Here is a 12,811-nt window from a genome sequence, read left to right on the forward strand (position 1 = left end):
TTTTTGTTGGGGGGGGGGGGGGGAGGGGTTAAAGATACGTAGGCAAGTTAATGTCCATTGGGTCTGTGCTTAATTCTATGGTACATTTCGAGTAGTTGAATCATAATTATTTGGCATAATATATTAATTAACAAACACATGTTCATCATATGTTTCAAAAAGCAAATGATATTCATAAATTAATTTAGTCGGTCCATACAGTTACAAGTTTATTATTTGCCATTTAATATGAATATAATTGTTTACCATCAAAATAAATAAAACGTCCGTTGAATGTTATGCTAAATAGGGTATTAAAACTTACTATATATATAATCCTTCTATGATCAATAAAACCAAAATATGTTACCTCATGATTTGATACCATGTAAATTATCTTATAATTTAATATCGTATTAGAATCTTTGTAAATTTGAAATTCTATTTATTTCCACTTGAGGTGGGGGCTTCTGTCTACTTGTTGCTCTTACGTTTGCAATTAACCTAAAATATTATCTTTTTGTGGAATATAATATCTAGACCAATTTATTACATGTTAAAATATATTATCGTAATTGAAATTAATATCAAGTGCGCATAATTGGAAATCTTAATTTTATTGCGAATTTTTTTTAACAATTTTATCTTAATTTGACGTTTAATTTGCCTTCTTAGTTATTTTGTCTTGGAGCCAAACAGGCCGTATTAGGGTTTGGTGTCATCTAATACGACACCGTTTCGTGGTTGCCTCGCCCGACACGGCTGCGTCTCCCGTTCTAATGAAACGACAAGCATGTCGTTTCTCTGTCGATAGGTCTTTGATGATGACATCAGGTTTATCACCTTATTCCCAAATCTTCGTAGCATTTTTCATTTTCGTAATCCCCAGACTCCGTATACATACATATATATATATATATATATAAAGACAATCTCGCCGTTCAAGATTGAGATATCGTGCCGAGAGAGTTCATTTCCGTGAGCTTGCGAGTCGTTTGAGTGGTGGAAAAACGACAAGCAGTTTGGGACAATTCTACGCATCTGAATATTATCCGAGGCCAATCAACATTAAACATAAAACCTGATACTGAATAAACTGATATGATTTGGCCAAAGATTTTTATTTTTATTTATTTATTTTATTGCAAGGGTTTGTTTAAATGTTTACTGTGAGTGGGGAAGGGCTGGCGGGTGGTGGGGTCCACACGCGCACGTGGGCCAGCGAAGCACGTGATAGTTCATGTTACTACCACACCAACACTTTGGAGTCTTTGGTCTGTTCCTTCGCGCTCGCTTTCTTCGTGCAATATAAATTTTAATCTGAATATACGTACGATTATATAATATATGTAAGCAACGAAATCTACGTGGAAGAGATGTGAACACGTGGATGAAGATCAACGGTGCTGGTCTTTGTCAGACAAAAATCCAACCGTCCGTTTGAGTGATGCGTATCTCTCTGTTCTCTAATCTCTTCTTAATTTTTTTTTGTATTATCTAATCTCTTCTTAATTAAATAATTATTGAGCTTAATCTTCTTCGTTTGTCAGTTTAATTTTTCCAAAATAAAAAAGTGCCGCATTCCTTGAAGTTTGAACGTCATTCGTTGAGATTCCAGCGAAGCCGCCTTTAAAACTACATAATTCAATATATATATATATATATATATATATATATATATATAAAAGATGTTTATAAATCAATATAGTTATTACTTATTTTATTCGTAGTTTATGATCCATAATAAGTAATGAAGTATACGAACAAATCAATAAAATTCGAATAACAAAGATAAAAGATTAATTTGTACATTCCTCGTCGAATTATAATTTATAACATGTAATTATATATATATAAAAAAGATGATGCATACATCATTTCTTTTATTAATGTAAATTAGAATTCGAATACATATGCAATGTGTAATGATTTTATAAAATTCCATAGAAATAAGTGAAAGCCATTTTTTCGACAGAAAATGAAAGGAGAATAAATAAATAAGGGACCGTAGACGACATGAGAAGAACAATGTCCCCAACATCTTTGGTGTTCTTTTTTTTTTGTTGGAATCATATCATTCTAAAATTCTCTCATATCTTGCATTCTCTATTTGGGGTTTTATGAAGAAAAAAAAAGGAATAGGACGAAAATACAATTTAATTGTAATCGCACGGTCATTACCATTGGAAACCTTATCTTAATTGTTATTGGGGCGAATTTTTCAAATAATTTCGAATAAAAATTCAAGACGGGAAAAAATAGGAAACAAGAACTAAAAACACACAAAGGTCAGAGAGACAGAAGCTGTCCTTACACTCTCTGAAAAATCAGAAACAATGTGTTTTTTTTTTAAATAAAAAAACTTCATTTTTATCATATATTATTTCATTTTAATTATATATATATATATATTAGTAATTAGGAATAGGGCTGCTCCATCGTATACAGAGCTATAGATGACATCCGAGTGGTCCTTTCATTGCCTCTCGGCCCCCCTACCTCTTTTTATTTATTTATTTTTAGATATATATTTATTTATTTATTTATTTGCTGAAGTTTGCTTCGAAGGATGATAAAAACATAATTATATTTTCTTGTCGTTTAAGTTGCGATGCTTTTCCCTTCCTCCATTAGTTCAATAAAACATCATCCTTGTCTTTTTTTTTTTCAACAATGTTTCAATCTCTTATGATTGAGTCTAAGAATTATTGGCTCCAACTTGCACTTGGATATATACCGCATATTATTTCATAAAAAAATATATCTCAACTATATAACCATCGTCTTTAAACGAAATTTCAAGCAAAAAACTCGAACCCTAAATTTCATAGAAATCAACATACTATAAAATCGGATTTTATCATTGACGTGAATAGACTGGATACCACATCAATCTTCATTTTCAAAGCCCACAAAACAATATAAAGATTTGTATTCTTCATTATAAGCGGAGTTCAGGTTAGCTATTGGACGGTCAAGATTTGATTAAGACAGAGAAGAAGACTAATCTAAATATGGGGAGGAGGGGGGGACGAGTCGTCAATGAGTCACACATCTTCATATACACATATATACATATATCTTCATTATATATGTATATACACACGTATATATAGACATGTTGTCCAATGAGAGCGACATCCAATTAAAAAAAAAAAAAGTGGTAGAAGCAGTTGGGGGAATGACAGCAACAAAAGCAGTTATCAAACATATATATATATATATATGTGTTAGGGATTCTTCATGTTCTCAATATCATGCTTCATTCCAAGAACAAAACACACAAAATGTGTACGTACGTGCATGCACAAGCACATGCAGCCATGAATGATCGATGATGATGCATACATGTACATTCGCAGATAACTAAATTTTTCAGACAGAATCTTTTACCCTTTGGGAAATTGAAAGACGAAATATCTATTTTTGTGTAAAAACGAAAAAGCAGATTCCTCCAACGTTATTGTAGAACCCTAATATTATAAGGTGACATCTCATGAATTACAAGGAGTCTAAGATTATATTTTGAAAGAGATCAAATTACAAAGAGCATTCCACCCAATAGCACACATATCGACATTGTATAGAATTGCTAAACCTCCGAATGAATAGTATTAACAATACTTTGATCGATTAAGCCCATGAAAAAAGGGCATGAGAGTTGGGATTTTATCTCAATCTAAGTGACACTACTACCAAATCCCACACAATTCAATATTATATTTATAGGAAATATCAAAAGAATAGGTGCTTCATTTTATTTATTTATTATTAAGAATAATGTGTACAACCAAACAGGATATCAGATTTCATCCTCTCTTTGTTTTTTGTTTTTGGAGAAAAATGCTGTATTTATAAAGTGGGTTTCTGGGACACCACTCATTCTCTGGGTGATAAAGAATAATGAGAAATTAAGAAGAAAACAAAAACTGGTGAAAGACCAATTGAATACGGAGACGTAAAGAGAGGAAAAAGGGAATGGGCAAACTATAAAAGAGGAGGGGAAAATTTGAACCTTCCTTTTTTTTTTCCTTTCTGTGATGAGAAATGGGGGAAGGATTTTTGGAGAGGGCAAGGACTTTACTCAGAGAAGTGGTGCTGGTCGGAAGGAATCTGGCCGAAGATGTCCGGGCAACCTTCCCATCGGCCGTTGTCGTCTCGAGCCTCCCAGTATCCGCCGATGTATCGATACGTATCGCTCCCTTTCTCCTTTTCGAACCACCTCGGCTTCCATCCCCTCTCTTGCATCTTCCTCGCCTGCCCCCCGGAAACCAAAAAGCTTACAGTTAGATACACTTTTAGAATTGGTGTATTATGACATGCTTGCTTGTTAAATGGTTCACACTTCACATTCACTACGTGAAGAAACCGTGATCTTGGGGATGTAGTGATTGGTGAATGCAATGAACAAAAACACTATTAAGACGGTTCTTGTTGTTATAATAGTTCAAAACGATCTGTAATTGCTTGCAAACCATGTTTTTTCCTCCGCGGTTGAAATCTGCGTCCACCATTTGTGATACTAAATTATCAGCTAATTTTTTTTTTTTTTGGGGGGGGGGGGGTCGACAGTTTGGGAGTTCAGGTTGTGACGTGACCCACCTGGCGTTGACGCTGTTCGAGCCGCAGCTTCTCTGCATTGGCCATTTCGAACTCTCCGTTCTCCAGGTACCTCTGGTCAGGTCTGAGCCTCGAATCCGTGGGCGGTAACTTCTCCTGCAAGGAACCAATAAACAAAGACAACTGAGTGGGAACTGTTTTAAAGAAAAAGCTAGGATTAAGACGTAAGCTCTTGAGAACGTAATAAATAACCTTAAGACCAGGTGTGAGCTCATTCAATGTAATGGCAAAGCGGGTTAGGTTATACTTTGTGGGACATTCCGGAGGTTTGCTCTGTTTCCAGAGAAGATGAGAACCCGAAAGCGATTCGTTCATTTTCCCCTTCCCAGAACAGTCACCGTTCACGTATTGCATGCTCTCGTCCCATTTCCCAAACAGTGTGGCCACTGTCTTCCCGCTTCTGTCTTGAACTATACCTTGAACCTGTTGTAAGGTCGTTATGAGTAAGTAACACTTTGCTCAGACCATAAATGATCGTAAAGGGAACTTAATCGAGCTTTTACCTGGTGAGGATTTCTGTCAATGATGGACTGTTCCTTGAATTTAAGCTTACAGGAGTATTCACCATTGCCCTCTATGCGCATTGTACCGTAGTGATCGCAGTATAATTTACCGAGTATGAGGTTGTATATCGATGTCGTCACCTACAAGCATGAAAAAGTAGGGCCAAGCATTTGTTAAATTAGGTACGTAAAATAAACATCTGGCTGATGATTCGATTCGTAATACCTTACTCCAACGGAAAACTTCTCCGTCGTCAAATTCCAAAGTCAATACACCGACAGGATCGAGCTGTATTGATCGACCCCAGAATTTGCTCTTTAAGTTGCTGTCACCCCAGAATTTCCACCCAGTTCCGTCGCAATGGCATGCTACAATCATGGGATGATGACTGACCTGACACCAAAATGAACAAAAACCCGTGCTAATGTATCAGACTATCAGTTCACCGGTCAAATGCAGAAAAGAAAAGAGATTCACAGGACGTGAAATGAAACCTTTTCCGAGAAAAATCTAAGGCCTTTATCCGGATAGTCAGCTTCATAGGTTTCCCCGAGCAACGGATTAAAAGGTTTGCAGATTCTTCCTTCGGTTGATGCATACCCAGACACAGCGAAAGCAGCTACATTAAGAATCCTCATGAGGCTATCGCCCTGAAACGTTAAATGTAATGAGCAACTTTGAGGGAATAGCATAAGAATTTAAACGAAATGATCATTCACAGGCTTACCCTTTTCCCCCATTCAAATGCTCGGTCAAGAAGGTAAGAGTATTCTAAATCCTCAAAACATTTCTGTAGCGAAGAGAGAGGCTCATTGAAGTAAACGGGAAGACAGACTTTTGTGAGGTCCTTCCCTATGTTGTCTTTGATCATTGACCAAAGACTAACACTTTTCTCTTTTTCAACTGGGTCGGGTAGTTTCTTCCGCCGCTTGACATGAGGAAAGTTGAGCCCAACAGATTTGATGGAAGGGTCAATACTGTCTTCTGACTCAAACCCATTAAGCCCTTCTTCGTCGGAAGAAAATGACGATGTACGAAAGCCAGATCCGCTACTTTTGAAAGAACTCGAAGAAAGAAAGTCACGTGTATCAAAAAATGTACTTTCTTCCTCATCAGTTTCTTCCTCTGCAGCATCAACTCGTTCGTTATCATCATCAGATTCACTTGCAGTCCCTTCTGAGACAAAAGGGAAACAGGAAGGAGAAGCCCAAGTCAAAAACCAACTCTAATGGGGCATAAAAGTGTATAGGAACAAAGGGAAGAACAAAGACTCACCACTAAACTTCTCATGCCTTAAATCACTGGAAACTCCATTTTCAGGATGTCTACTCTCATCTACAACTGTGTTCTCCAGATCAACCTTTTCTGTCTACATGATGACGTAAAAACAGAAATTTCTTAGCGGAATCTAGCCACGACAAGAGTGCACATAGAAAATAGGAGAAACTAATCGCATAAGATTGTTAACAAGTCCTAAACAACAGAAGAAGACAAGAGAAGCGGCATCAAAAGATCATTACAGGCCATAAAATCCAATATATATTAAACAAAAGCGCATCACATTATACTAGAAAAGTACAAATTACAATAGAAGAGCACAGCCATTACAAAGGCAAGCAATTTCAATTATAGTTCGTAAAAAGCTTTGTAGTACCTCTAATTGTCTGAGGGTATCGGTGAGCAGCCATTGCTTTTGCTTGAGAAGCAGCAGCTGGCTCTGAAGTGATGAGAACTCAGACCTCATGATTTGTTCGCATTCCTGAATGGCCGACTCAGCCACTCCTTCCTCCATCAACAGCTGCCTTAGCTTCTCCGTTGAGACAGCCAAATTGTTGGTCGGAGCCATCAATTCACTGTTGGATATCCTCGGAAACATGTCTTTGACGGCCTGAAGTGCTTCCATCCAAGCTGTTCTGTCCTCTCGTGTCTCAGCACGCAGATGGAGCCTCTTGGTCCCTGTGAATATCGAAAATCTCTTGTCATCTGATCTGCTCTCCCGAATTGAAGAAACCTGCACGGAACAGATATCACGAAAATGAATATGCCGTGACCATAGAATCTCACGGATTGATCTCGAACTGCATCAATTAGGATTCAGGACGAGCAATACAGTAGGAAGGACTGAATCAATCTTCAGCAGCAAGCAATTCGGCTGTTAAGGAACGAATCCAATTCCTCTAACAAAAGGGATAAAGTCCCACCCAAGTTACAATCTCCCCCAGCAAAAACGAATCGAATGAACAGATTTCGTGTCGTACCTTGAGGTGGATTTCGCCGAAAGGCTTGCGGCGGAGTTGATGATTGCCGCCGCCGCCGCCGTGGTGCCTGCTGTGTCTGGAGATCATACGCATGGACTCTTCTCCGATCACCTTCGACCCCTTCTCGGTCTCAGGGCTAACGAAGATCTTATCGGGTCCATTGATTTTGTAATACGACAACACTCCATCCTGCAAAACGAACCACCTCGGTCTCCATCCTCTGCCATAGTTGACCCACTTGTACAGTATCCCAGCAATACCATTTCCGACGATATCGTTGATCTTCAAATCCACAGGCGGGTCCCTCGCCGACGCAGGCAAGGCGAGGACGCGGTGGCCCAAGCGGCCGGCAGCGTCACTGTGGTTGTTGAAAGAGAGGCTGTGGAGGAGGAGATGGTGATTGGATTGAGCGGAGGAATGGTTGTATATCTGGGACGCGGATCGGTTCATAACCGGTTCGGATCTCACGGAGGTGGACGGAGTTCCGGAGGAGGCAGCGTACATCGGAGACGGCGGCTCCGGTAAGGCCTTGGAAGCGGAGTGATCGGAGACGCAACAGAAAGGATGCATGTAGCGAGCAAAACCTAGGAGGAGGATGAATCGGAGAGATCGATGCCTTCGGATCCGATGACGCCGCGAAGAAGGACGCCGGATTCGGCTGCGGCGGTGGAGGTGGAGGTGGAGGAGGAGGAGGAGGAGGAGGACAAACCGCCGATCATGGCAGAGCAGCGAGTAAGGGATAAGGGGAGAGAGGAGATAGATTGAAATTCAAGTAGATTGAGAGAGAGAGAGAGAGAGAGAGAGAGAGAGAGAGAGAGAGAGGCGGAGTATTCGTGGAGAGGAGGAGAAGATGAAAACGGGTCAGAGAAGAAACCGAGATGTTCGGTAGGAGCAGAAGATACGAGTCACCGGAGACGGAGAATATTAAATTTATAACTTATTTATTATTTTTTTGTGGATTTATTCGATTTACTCATATCATAGAAAACGGTGCCGTCTTCGCTTCGCTGGCTGCTGACGTGGCTTTACAGAATGAGTTATGTCTGCAAGTGATTACAGATATATACGCAATGTAATAGAGTTCAATATACGGACTCTACGACAGATGAATAGGATATAACATATACCATTATAAGATTTCAATCGTCACAAAAAAAAATATATAATTCAATGAGCTCAACATTACATATATGTACGTAATCTCATTATTTTGGAAAAAAAAAAGCCAAGAGAAATTCTCTCCATACTTATCTTATATCAATATTTCTATGTTTATCTATAATTCTATTTCAATAAGTTTATTTGGAGAATATTAATACATTTTTAGTGCGTCAAGAATATATATATATATATCTAAGAATTTGTTCGTCTTATTAAAAACACTAAAACGTTGAATTATCTAAAGAATCGTTCATAATTGCCGGTAAAATTGGTTCGCAGGAGTTTTGTTCGTATACCGCAGGGTGTACAATCATTACGCGGACCACCCATACAAAGTTCGACACGTGGAAAATCAATAAGGAGCCACGTAGAAACACGTGGTGAAGTATTTTGGTTTATATTTTTTTTCTCGTATTTTTTTTTATTATAAGAAACGTTTGTTTGTGGTGGAAATTCTAATTCCAAGCAACCAACAAGAGACATTTCAAATAAGACGGTGTCGTATTATAAAGTTTTCTATAAATCTATAAATATACGTGTTTGTATAGGCGTAGATATTTATATATTATATATATTAGATTGCATATATATAATAAGTATTTACGTTATGATTTAGGAACGTGGACCGTTAAAAACGGTGTTGATGCCAATCACTTTAGGCGTCGATAACCGATGGATGGGTGTCTCGTTGTTTGGGTTTGAAGTGGTCCATTTTTAATTTTTCTTATCGGATCTCTTTCATGAAATATCTTCCCTTTTTATATGTTTTTTTGTTCTTGTTTTTGCCCATAATTCTATTATTATTATTATTATTATTATTATTATTATTATTATTATTATTATTATTATTTGTATTTTGTGTTTAATTTCTAACCTTATTCGGAAAAAAAATATTAACTTTAAAAATCTCATGTTAAATTATAATTCTTTTAGCCTGAAATATTTTTAAACCCTACTACTATATAATGTTTGAAGAGAACAAGCACGAAAAGAAGATAAACATTATAATTAGTTAGACAAGATAATAATAATAATAATTAGTTTGATATATATATATATATATGAAGGTTTAAATAGAATAAATGTAGATATTGGGGTTTATTTAATATGAGATTTTCGAAAGTTTGATATATGTTTTGATTTTAATAAATTAAAAATGTTTTGCTAGATATAAAACAAAGATTTGGTTATGTAAATATTTAGAGTTGTGCGGTCCATCAAAATGTGAAATGCACGCACACATACTTGTTACATATAATTCGACATGTGGGGTCCAGATGACAGTTGTTGACGTGGTCTACGTGACAAACGAAGATCACAAGCGAAACAAGAAAACGTTTCCATACAAAAAAAAAAAATCGTACAAATACTTTGAAAAATATTGAAAACTTAAATAATGGATACTACGGCGAAAAATTGTGACCTCTAATAAACCGTATAAGTATAAACATCATTCGATTTCAAATAAACACAGAGACTGTTACAATGAAAAGTTGAAAACGATTTAATCATCATAAATACGTATATTTTAATATTTGTATTTCTTTTAATTCGATTTTTTTCATACATTTAAAAACTCGTCTTTTGTTTTTCAAAATATATTTTAATAAAAAACTATTCAATATTTCATGATCCAATATTCGACGTAACATAAATGATGGTGATAATTTAAAAAAAAATAAAATAAACTACATCTAAATTAATATAATATATTCTAAAACTATCTTACTATTTTTTATTAATGAGTTATTATAATAATGTATTTATCCCAAATTACCAATATATGAGCGCAAACACAAACGAAATACAATAGCCATTGCATTGGCGTTGGACGTTGTGTGCAGTTTGGTTTGACCTTTCATATGGATGACACGTGGCAGTTTAATAATCGGTGTTTATTTGTCGGGAAATAAATTGAAATGTCACAAATATTCATTTACGTCTATTCGAGAATCAAATTGTGAATTGGGGAACAGTGTTGAAGTTGAGACCAGTCACATGCCCTTTTGCACTTTCTGGTATTTCCATATTTCAAGAAATTCTGCCAAATTTGAACAAACACTTTATCACATGGGCTCCAAAAATTGCGGTAATAAAATATTTTCGTCATAAAATATGGTAGATGAAAAAGAAGAAGAAGAAGAAGATGAATTACAAAAATATGAACTTTCAAAAAATAAATTAGATATTTTCCAAGAAAAAGCAGCCAATTTTCTTCGGAAAATATCGTCACTTGTCCAATGCGGGGTGTGGACTCATCCTATTATATTCCGAACTTTCGGAAAACCCCCTCGCTTTAAACAAAACGATGTAAATTCGATCTTCATTTTACGCGGGGAAAAATGTTTTTTAACATAAAAACCAAAACGCATCATTTGATTAGTGTGTGAGGAGGTAGGGAGAGAACTATGACGGTTTTTCTTTCGAAAATTCTAAAAAGATTAGCTGTGTGTAATATTTTAAAGGAAAAGAGGGGGAAATGATAGTTCATAAAAATCTTTCCCTCTTTTTCTCCAAAATATTAAATTAATATATAATTAAATTTGATCTAAACAGAATAATATATAATTGTATTCGAATTGAATTCAGTATATAAATCGGACGTTTTTTTTTTGGAAAAATAAAAAATTCAAATCAAACCCAAACATAATATAAATATAATTGGAAAACCCAATTTTTATTAAAAAGTAACTTTATCAATAAAATCCAAATCCAAATCGAAGCTGAATTTTAAAAAAAAATCTAATATAAAAACAGAATTGACATAATTAATCTAAAATGGAAAAATTCAAACCAAACATAAACGAATTGATCTCAAAATAAAACCCAGAATGATCGTCCTTAAATGTTTTACTATTTAAAATCCTAAACATCCGAATATTAAAACGCTGAAGTTATCGCCTTACTTATAACAGTGGGGCAAAGTCACAAACATGATGGTGTTCTACCCAAAAAAAAAAGAACAAAGTGAACTTAAAATGTGGATCTCAGTGAACCCACCGAGGGTAAAGGAGCCAAAGTCAACAATGATGTATAATTTTAAGCAATCGATCTTGAATGATATACCCAGTTTTCAGAATGAAAGAAAAAAAAAATCCTTATGATCTCGAGAGGTTGTGCTGTATATGACGCAACATAAGCACTTGAGGACAGATATTTCCAGTCGGTTGATGTACAAGTGTACGAACAACCAACACCATCCTGTTCTAAGGTCGACATCATTTGTCATAAATTAACAGAAACATGAGATACTAAGGCAATTCATTCATGTTTTAGAGGAGAAAGAAGTACTAGTTTTGTGCGGGTGTGGTGTTGTAGTACGGCGTTTGCCTCAATCTGAAGATGCCAAGAAATCTTCTTAAGTTCACAGTTTTCTCCGGACCAGGCCTTTGAAGAAGTCAAAGCTGTAGTGATACAAGAAATTCTATATTAGTATATGATTATCAGGACATTGCGATTTCACTAAGTGGAGGCATTGCGATTTCAGAAAGAAAGAAAAAAGTACCTATTGCCGTCAGGGTGAAGCTCGTACATTTGATTGTCATCTCCTGTAGCTAGCAAATATCCTGAAGATGTCAGACCCTGGAAAATGTAAGGGACATGGACATGAAGGGGAGGGTCAGTCCATTTCAATATTACAACCGCTACATCTACTATGATCAACAAAGTGTACATAATCTGAGCCAATACCTGGATAGTCACGACATTCTCAACAATTTGATCTCCATTTTTTTCTTGAACAATCACTCGTTGCCCACTGCAAAAGTTTTCTAGATAGTAAAGATTCCATGGAAAATAAGCACGAGTGCTTCGGCCAAAGCATGAGTCTGTTAGAAAGGAATGACTAGCCATAACATGTTAACAAGCTCCATATATACATGACGACCATTCAAAAGAGATTATCAACTACATAGAGAACATCATTGATGAGGCATACAGTGAACATAATCGTAAATAGGCTACGCAATATCAACTTCAGCAACCACTTGATATAGCAGAAAACTAGGAATGACAAGCACAACCGAAGACATGGAAATTAAAAAACTAAAATATAAATGGCACCTGTGCAGCCACGTCCTGTAGTAAAGCTCCTCGAGAGACTTAAATCCTGCAAGGTATTACTTCTTTTAGTAGAGTGATTAATATGCAGCTAATGAATGGAACTGATACCACCATCCAACTCTAAAACTCAAAAAGCAGATTCTAAAAACCTGACAACAAGTTATATGGTTCTCCTAACTGCATTTTAATCAAATTATTCTACAAAGTTACATAACTTATAGGGAAAG

At 36.2% G+C, this 12,811-nt stretch overlaps 2 protein-coding genes and 1 long non-coding RNA gene across 5 annotated transcripts in view; 1 reads left to right on the plus strand and 2 right to left on the minus strand.

Annotated features, from left to right (window-relative positions):
- The window catches only part of LOC104817044, a 2,745-nt gene extending 1,229 nt beyond the window's left edge, over positions 1 to 1,516 (plus strand). Inside the window, exons 2-3 of the long non-coding RNA XR_772451.1 lie at positions 655 to 813; positions 1,129 to 1,516. This is a non-coding gene — a long non-coding RNA (uncharacterized LOC104817044). The remainder of the gene's footprint in view (positions 1 to 654; positions 814 to 1,128) is intronic.
- Positions 1,517 to 3,712: 2,196 nt separating this feature from the next.
- Positions 3,713 to 8,214, minus strand: LOC104817051 (oxysterol-binding protein-related protein 1C). Of its 2 annotated transcripts, none has more exons than XM_010546137.2 (10): positions 7,362 to 8,214; positions 6,758 to 7,114; positions 6,379 to 6,472; positions 5,831 to 6,276; positions 5,598 to 5,753; positions 5,329 to 5,496; positions 5,103 to 5,243; positions 4,792 to 5,022; positions 4,582 to 4,695; positions 3,713 to 4,236 (listed from the first exon to the last, which is right to left on the minus strand). In XM_010546137.2, the coding sequence occupies exons 1-10, from the start codon at positions 7,929 to 7,931 to the stop codon at positions 4,060 to 4,062; spliced, it is 2,454 nt and encodes an 817-aa protein (XP_010544439.1). In that variant the 5' UTR covers positions 7,932 to 8,214; the 3' UTR covers positions 3,713 to 4,059. The 2 variants fall into 2 exon arrangements, with proteins under 2 accessions (XP_010544439.1, XP_010544433.1); XM_010546131.2 differs by having other exon boundaries at positions 5,831 to 6,279; positions 7,362 to 8,213.
- Positions 8,215 to 11,402: 3,188 nt separating this feature from the next.
- The window catches only part of LOC104817066 (biotin--protein ligase 1, chloroplastic), a 3,760-nt gene continuing 2,351 nt past the window's right edge, over positions 11,403 to 12,811 (minus strand). For both annotated transcript variants that reach the window (XM_010546146.2, XM_010546151.2), the window contains 4 exons: positions 12,585 to 12,630; positions 12,213 to 12,279; positions 12,028 to 12,104; positions 11,403 to 11,926 (listed from right to left, as the gene is read on the minus strand). In XM_010546146.2, coding sequence (XP_010544448.1) covers positions 11,887 to 11,926; positions 12,028 to 12,104; positions 12,213 to 12,279; positions 12,585 to 12,630 — 230 coding nt within the window. In that variant the 3' untranslated portion in view covers positions 11,403 to 11,886. The remainder of the gene's footprint in view (positions 11,927 to 12,027; positions 12,105 to 12,212; positions 12,280 to 12,584; positions 12,631 to 12,811) is intronic.

Source organism: Tarenaya hassleriana, unplaced genomic scaffold (genome assembly GCF_000463585.1).
Source record: "Tarenaya hassleriana unplaced genomic scaffold, ASM46358v1 Cleome1, whole genome shotgun sequence".
NCBI lineage: Eukaryota > Viridiplantae > Streptophyta > Magnoliopsida > Brassicales > Cleomaceae > Tarenaya > Tarenaya hassleriana.

Excerpts from the sequence above, each read along its gene's own strand:
- LOC104817051 (XM_010546131.2), bottom strand. The coding sequence starts at position 7,931 with ATGCATCCTTTCTGTTGCGTCTCCGATCACTCCGCTTCCAAGGCCTTA. Across the intron at positions 7,115-7,361 it reads TCGGCGAAATCCACCTCAAG|GTTTCTTCAATTCGGGAGAG; the intron begins GTACGACACGAA and ends TGTTCCGTGCAG. Across the intron at positions 5,244-5,328 it reads AAGTTTTCCGTTGGAGTAAG|GTGACGACATCGATATACAA; the intron begins GTATTACGAATC and ends TCATGCTTGTAG.